General features: G+C 49.5%; 1 protein-coding gene across 1 annotated transcript in view; it reads right to left on the bottom strand.

Annotated features, from left to right (window-relative positions):
- Positions 1–481: 481 nt before the first annotated feature.
- PAMR1 (peptidase domain containing associated with muscle regeneration 1) overlaps positions 482–7,930 on the bottom strand; it is a 97,510-nt gene continuing 90,061 nt past the window's right edge. Inside the window, exons 8-11 of the mRNA XM_045291007.1 lie at positions 7,662–7,728; positions 4,604–4,836; positions 3,401–3,693; positions 482–1,286 (exon numbers count right to left, since the gene is read on the bottom strand). Coding sequence (XP_045146942.1) covers positions 750–1,286; positions 3,401–3,693; positions 4,604–4,836; positions 7,662–7,728 — 1,130 coding nt within the window. The 3' untranslated portion in view covers positions 482–749. The remainder of the gene's footprint in view (positions 1,287–3,400; positions 3,694–4,603; positions 4,837–7,661; positions 7,729–7,930) is intronic.

Genomic DNA, 7,930 nt, shown 5'->3' with positions numbered 1-7,930 from the left:
AGCAGTGGAGAGAAATCGCATGCAGGAAACATATGTTGTGGAGGTCAGCCGGCAACCCTTGTTTTATTAAACTATGTACAGGGGATGGGGAAGGGAACTGATCGCCTTGGCCTGCGGCTATATACACAGAGAGCATGCACCTCCTCCCAGCTCCACTGCCCACAGACCTGCAAGGGGCTCTTCGCAACTTGGTCTGGCTGGAGTCTTAATCCATTTGATGAACACCTTCTCAACCAGAGCTGATCAGGACACTGGCCTTGCTGAAGAGTGGGGACGGCTCCCAGGTCAGCTGAATGGGGACGTTTTCTTTGCTATTTGAGTGGTCCCTTTTGAAAGCTCTAGGGTCTTCCAAATGCTCTGTTCCCAGGGGTCCTCAAACTTTTTAAACAGGGGCCCAGTTCACTGTCCCTCAGACCCGCTGGAGGGCCGGACTATAGTTTAAAGAAATACTATGAGCAAATTCCTATGCACAATGCACATATCTTATTTTGAAGTAAAAAACAAAACGGGGCAAAAACACCCGGCGGGCTGGATAAATGTCCTTTGAGGATGCCTAGCTCAAGCAGTCAGGGACACTGTGTCCTACCAGCAGTCAATCTCCATGCAGCCTTCATGGACTTCTGTCCCTGAAATCAGAAGGTGTGGCACAGCCAGATTTATGGGCAAAATCATACTTCTTGTCCACATGGCTTTTGTCATGAAGGGTCACACGTGGACGCTTGGGAAAGCTGCTCCCTGGGGCCTGGAGTTCATTTCAGGTTTCTCTCAATCCAGTCTTTAAAGGGCAGCACCTTGGTGAAGGCCGTGGAGAGGCTGTGGCTGCAGGTTTTGTCATAGCTCCAGCTGACCAGCCCCACCAAGTGCCAGCGAGGCTCAGGCGATGCCCTTCCTGGGAAGGACACTGCTGCGATGCCCCCCGTCTCGGCTGGGCAGATGTTAGAAGGGGCGGTGGGGTCCTGACGGGCACAGAACATGTTATCCGTGACACTCACGGGGATGCCGCGGTCTTCATGCTGCTCCTCACACAGCAGCGAGTCCACCACGCTGACCAGCCCCGATCGCAACGTGTCGTTCTTGAAGCCGGGGGTCCTCACATCGGCCAGGACATTCCAGCCAGCCACGGTGATTCGAGACTCCTGGAAGGAGGTGGTGAGGTCACGTGAGGCCGCCAGGCAGATGGGCTGCACTCGGGTGCTGATGCGAGCCTTGTCCAGGAGCTTCAGGATAGCCAGGTCCGAGTCGAGCAGGATGGGATCATAGTTGGGATGTAAAATTATGGCAGAAATCTAGAAATACAAGGAACAGACAGCCAGTGTCAACAGCCACTGCCACGGTGGACAAGGACAAGCCAGCCCGGGGGCAAGATTCTCTGGGGAAAATGTCTCCATGACAGTGGCAATTATGTTGAGCCACTGTGCTTAAGGGGTTGTGGGAAGAATCACTCAACTTGCATGGTGGGGAGCTAGGAGCCCTGGTGACAAGTTGGGCTACAATCTGCAAGGTCTGCAGTTTGAAGCCACCAGCCATTCTGCTGGAGAGAGACGGGGGCTTTCTACATGTCTAGTTACAGTCTCGGAAACTCACGGAGGCAGTTCTGCCCTGTCCTATAGGATCACTAAGAGTCAGCATGGACTCGATGTCTCACAGCATGGCAGTGAGTCTGAAAGGTTGTAAGCTGCTGTGCCTACCAACACCTGGCAGGTGGTGCTGAGGAAAGGGAGCGGCTGGGGCTGCAGAGCCCGGGGCTGCATATGTCGGTGGGCAGTGTGTCCTGCAGAAGCATCCTAACTGTCCCAGAGAACCTAGGACTCTAGGTTTCTATCTGAAGCTTCCTGATGTCTAAATGTTGGTGAGTAACGGATTTAACAAACGTTATGCTGGCGCCATCACATCACACACCCTTGAAGGGCACCACTTCAAACCAGTCTGCTGAAGCCATACCTAGAATGCTCCCTCGGACTTTTTCATAGGCTTCCCTCATTGTGCCAAGCCTTGCTGAGTGATCTCTTTGATGGAGACTTCTAAGCTACCCTCTGTGTCCTGCATTTCACTGCTGAGTATGCGCACGTCCTTCACCTGTACATGGGCACACACCTCAGCTCTTCTCCTGTGTTGCACTGATCACAATAGACTGGTTGGAGCCATGGTAGTGTACTGGTTACAAATTGGACGGCAATCTGCATGGTCGGCAGTTCAAAACCACCAGAAGCTCAGAGGGAGGCTGGGCTTTCTACTCTTGTACACAGTTAAAGTCTCAGAAACTCACAAGGGCCACTATGAGTTTCGGTTTGTTTGTTTGTTTGTTTGGCCTCTCTCACTAGACCATAGGTGCTCCAGGGCAAAACTATTCTTTTAGTTTTATGTCTCTATTCTCAGTGAATAAAGTGGTTCACAAAATGATTAGGGGAGCTCAATAGTGTTTGGTCAGATAGATGGTTGGATGGAAGATATAGATGGGTAGATGGGAGGCATAGATGGAGGAATGGATAAATGGATGGATAGATGGATGATGGGAGATATAGATGGGTGGATGGGAAACAGAGATGGATAGATGGATGGATGGGAGAGACAGATGGATAGATGGGAGATACAGATGGATAGATGGGTGGATCAGAGATAGATGGATAGATGAAAGGATGGGAGATATGGATGGATAGATGGATGGATGGGAGGCATAGATGGAGGAATGGATAAATGGATGGGTAGATGGATGATGGGAGATATAGATGGGTGGATGGGAAACAGATGGATAGATGGATGGATGGGGGAGACAGATGGATAGATGGGAGATACAGGTAGATAGATGGGTGGATCAGAGATCGATGGATAGATGAATGGATGGGAGATATGGGTGGATAGATGGATGGGAGCTAAGAAGGGAGACGCAGAGAGAGAGAGAGAGAGAGAGAGAGAGGAAATCCCTCAAACCAAACCCTGGCATTTCAAGTTAATCTGACTCATAGCAACACTGGATAGGGTTTCTGAGACTGTTCGCCTTTACAAAAGCAGATACCCTCACCTTTCTCCCACAGTGACGGGTGCATTTGAACTGCCAGCTTCAATGTTGCAGTCCAACACTCCCCTGGATACTATCCATTGATTAGGGGTATCTTGGATAAAATCAATGTCCTCAAGGGCATTGTGTCCTAAGTGTAGTAGGCTATTGATATCGATCTGACTCTCTTAATGAGCTATCTTTGTCTCTACCTGTTTGAAAAACCATCAAAGAAAGACGACTTCAAGGGTTTTCTGCATGCCCCTCTCTAGCGCCTGTCACTATCAAATCTTGAGCTCCCACTCTGTGGTCACAAAGGTGACCAGAGTGTCACAGCCACTGCTCGCATGGTTCTGGAGCTCACGGAGCCAGAGGCCCAGGTTCTTGGTTCCAGCCGTCTCTCACCCGTAAGCTCTGGAGGGTTTTCTCATCCCGGTCCTCATCCCTGTAGAACTTCCCCAAGACGACTTTGAGGTCTGCTGTCTTGATCACAGTCACCTTCCCCAGGTCGGTGACGCAGTGGGCGGCCACCACCACAGTGCGCTCGTTCACCAGGGCACCACTGCACACCAGGAACCACGCGCCCTTGTGCAGGCTGCCTCCTTGCGGCCCGCTGGTCCTCCTGTAGATGGCTGCCTGCCACGGCCAGCGCAGGCCCTGGGTCTTTGGAGTAGTTTGGTTCTCCGTTTTCCCACAGACTATGGAGAAAGCACAAGCTCAGTAAGATGAACTCAGGTCTATCCCCCCACCCCCCAGCAGCCCCAAAAGGGAGAGGTGAATTCAGCGGTTCCCTATTCAAAGGAAAACATGTCGCTCAGCCAGGAGAGTGCAAATCTGGACAAGTAGGCTCTAGAGATGTGATGACCACCAAGCTGCCCAACCTGCCTGTCTCCTGTCCCTGAAAATATTAATTAGCCACCTCCATGAGGTTGATAATAATGTCTAGGGTTGAGAGCAGAGGCTTTGCCAGGACCTGAAACCAGGTTCTAGGTGTGCACTTACTGTCTGTAGGATTTACTACTATCAATTATTCCTATGCATACCACCAAAGGTACTAAACTACTTTGTTCTCCTTCGGCAGCGAGGATGGGGACTGTAGCTTAGTATGTGTGTGCAAGACCTTATCCCAGACCCGTCCATATGCCATCTCGGTCATCCTCACCACCCCTTAGGAGCCAGTTAATATCATCCCCATTGGATGATGGGGATGAAAACCCAGGTGTAGAGAGGTTGATCAAGATCACACATCTCAAAGCTCTCTGACCTCTTTTCTGCCTTTCCCACTTGGTGTTTAATGACTCCCCCCTCTCTCTTTTCCTCAAGGAAATCCTACTCTCAGGAAATATTCTGATAGAATTATCAACAGAAAATATGTTCACCTCCCAGTTTAATGATCAAATTTTCCTAGAGCATAAATGGAAACCCAAAGAAGAAACTCTAACTGTGAAAAGGACAGATATCGCCAAGCAAGGAACAGCACGGAGGGACCATGCCTTCCTCTGGGCAAGCAGTCTTTCCCCAAAAAGGCTTCTGGGAGGATTCCTGGATCGTTACAGACTCAAGCAAGAGGAAGCTGCTCCTGTACCCTAAAGAAGCGCGTCCACTCACTGGGGATACATGCTGGCGCCCGCCCGCTCCACCTCCCAGTCTTCAGACAAGTCCTCCGGCTGCTGCCCAGGCGGCGGTAGAAGGGCGAGATGCACTCGTACTGGAGCTGGCTGTGCAGATGTTGGTACCCAGCAGGCAGGTCTCCAAAGGGGAGAACTGGCTTCTTGGTGGGGGCGCCCTGCAGCTTCTGCTTGCTGAGTGCTGCCGAGTACAGCTGGTGGAGCGGGGTCTCCCTGCGTGGAGAGTAAGGGGCCCGAGAAAGCAGGGTGAGAGACAGTTGCTAGTGTCCACATCAGTCTGCATGCAGATTATTTAGATGTGGAAGAAGAAAGCAATTAACTATCTCAGTCAGTCTGCCTCTCTCTCTCTCTCTCTCTCTCTCTCTCTCTCTCTCTCTCTCTCACACACACACACACACACACACACACCCCTCCAGCCTACCGCTGGGCCAATTCCCTTAATTCTCCTGCAGGCCCCAGCCTTCATTTTATTTCCCAATTTCCATTTATGGCATCCCTCCAACTCCCTAGGATCTTTCACCAAAGAGGATAATGTCTGGTGTAATAGCTATTATCCTGAGGTATGCTGTACATGCACACAAAAGGAATTCATTGGGAAATTATACCGGAAAGGGAGTTCGTGTGAAGTAGTGAAATCTAGGCATGTTTTCTTTCGCTCTGAACATTATCATAATGGGACAATATTAGGAGTTGGCTCACACTAAACTGTGTGGATACAGTAGCTTGATTTGGCAATTAGCAATGTAATTAGCACACCTCAAAGAATAGAACTTTCTCTCAGGGCACACTGATGGAGGGGAATACGGAGCTTTGTATGTAAATGCAGAGAGATGTAGTAAGTGAGCCCTGATGTTGAAGTCCCCAGAGCCCACTTGGGGGCTCTTGGGGGAGATTTGTGCACGTGCCGCAGCTCTGCGCTCATTCTGTATTGTTGCGGGGTGACAGTCAACTGAGAAGTTGGAATTCCTTGAGGAATCAATGCTTTCCCCTGGTTTAATAGCTGGAGAGAGCCGTCAGCAGGTCCACAGGAAGGTAAAAGAGTCCCCAAGACCCAGCTTAGCCTTCATGGTTAGCTGGCTCTACCAGGTCAATTGTATTACCTGCTTATGAAATCTATTTGACGTGTTTGCGCAGGACTTCCCTTAGGGCAAACATTCCATCCACACTGATTGTGTTCAACTCATCCTCAGCTCACGTCCCAGGCCTGCAGTTCCAGGAGCTTTTGAACTGATAACTCAGCTCCTCTTCTACATGTTGAAGGCCTATGCCTGCGGTTCTCAACCTGTGGATCACGCCCCCTTTCCCAGGGGTCACCCGATGATTCATAACAGGAGCAAAATTACATTTATGAAGTAGCAATGAAAATAATTTTATGGTTGGGGGTCACCACAACATGAGGAACTGTATTAAAGGGTCACGGCATGAGGAAGGTTGAGACCCACTGGCCTATGCTGCTTCGGTGGGCTCCCTGCCAGCAACCCATCAGCCTATAGGATACTTGGCACCAATTTCTAGACTTGTTTCCCTCCCATAGGAGCCACCTGTCGCTGGTCCTTCCCAGAAGCTCCAGGCTCCTTCCTCTACAGCAGGTCTTCCTTGGGAAGAGCAGGTTCGCATCCCTGTAGTGGAGCGCCTCATCTCAGGCACAGCATGAAGATCAGGAAAGAGCCGATGTGGACTTTATTGCCCGTTTCCAAGGAAATGGATTGCTTAGAAAGGGAAAGGCCGAAATGGGATGAGATGGCCTGAGAGGGTGAGTAAGGCATTCCCAGCTCCACTGCTGGATTTTCCAGACCACTTGGATGGGGCCAACCCCAGCCTCTAGTTCTCAGTGTTACCATTTCTACCCAGCTCTTGGTTAAAGTCTTGTGCATAAAGCAGCAAACCCTGAAGCCAGGCATTGAATTTTCATCCTGCCTTTGCCACTTCTTTGAGCAATGTGATTTTGGGTAAACTACTTAAAGGCCTTGCACCTCAATGTTCCCATCTGTCAAATGGTAATAATGTTTATAACAATGGCCAAGACTATAGTGAGGGTGACATGAACTAGTACACACATTGTCAATGATAAGTACGTGAAGGGCAACTGGGATATAGTAAATGACAAATGTCAGTGGTTAGTATTGCGTTTGATTCTTACCACAATTCCCAAAGTCGGACGTTATTGTCATAACCCTCCCTATTTTTGAAAAGGGGAAACTAAGACAATACAAGTGAATAGCCAGCACTAGTGACAGAACCGAGTCTATGACGTTTGTTTGTTGATGTACTCTATCCACTCCGTCATTCTTTATTGAAGGCCTTTGATGTGGTAGGCACTGGGGATTCAGCACAAACAAAACAGATAATGTTCCTATACTTGTATAGTACTGGGATGTGGGGAGGCAGGGCGCAAATTAAGTAAGTGTATCTAGACAACAGGTGTGAAGGATACTAAGCTGAAGGCTGGGCTCACAAAAACTCAAACAACTTCCTAAACCATCTGCAGTTGTCCCCATCCCACGCTGACACATGGTGACCTCCCCCGCTTGTGTCAGGGAAGAACTGTGCCCCTAGGGTTCGCAGTGGTTCACTTTGTTGGACGTAGATCACAAGACTTTTTTCTGCGTTGATTTGAACCCCGAACCTTCTGGTAATCCACAGAATATATGCTAATCAATGGGTACCACCAAGGCGTTCCTAAACCAGAGCTGGCTACAATTGGTAGGAATCCCGTCTCCTTAGAAGCTGCTATATGATTACAGTTATTTCAGGAAGACTCAGAATTAAAATCTAGTTCCCCCAGGACCCTCTCAAACTTCTGTCCCTACTTTCCCATGAGCTACAGAAATTTGTACATCTTCCAACAGTTGCTACCTCTTGGCTGAAGGCAGTCTTCTAATGAGGCTCCATCAAACAGGCCTATTCTTTTCTAGCTAGTCAGTACTGAATGTCCCTTGGGAACTCCAGACTGTCTTTGGCCCAACACCAATGGAAAAAGAGGATGGAAGGGGAAAGAGTCATTCATTTTAAAGCAGAGTCCGAAGCTTTGGCCTCACCTTGATTGAACCTGCATGGGGAGGACTCGCCGTCTCACCAGGTCGGAGATCTTTGGTTCTCGGCAGGCTAGAAGAAAAGACAATGCTGTATAATCCCCTTCTCAATTCGTTGTTCACATCCACCCGGTCCAATTCCTACTCTTCCTGGACACCGGCTGTACCTGCCCTCACATCCTCAGAGGAGAGACATGCATGCCCCTGTGAGATTACACAGAGACTTTTCCCCAGCTTTGTCTCACCCAAAGACATGTCAAACATTAGAGGCTATT

Source organism: Echinops telfairi, unplaced genomic scaffold (genome assembly GCF_000313985.2).
Source record: "Echinops telfairi isolate 266 unplaced genomic scaffold, ASM31398v2 ScPeMD7_60;HRSCAF=208, whole genome shotgun sequence".
Taxonomy (NCBI): Eukaryota; Metazoa; Chordata; class Mammalia; order Afrosoricida; family Tenrecidae; genus Echinops; species Echinops telfairi.
This window is presented reverse-complemented; position numbering and strand designations above follow the sequence as displayed.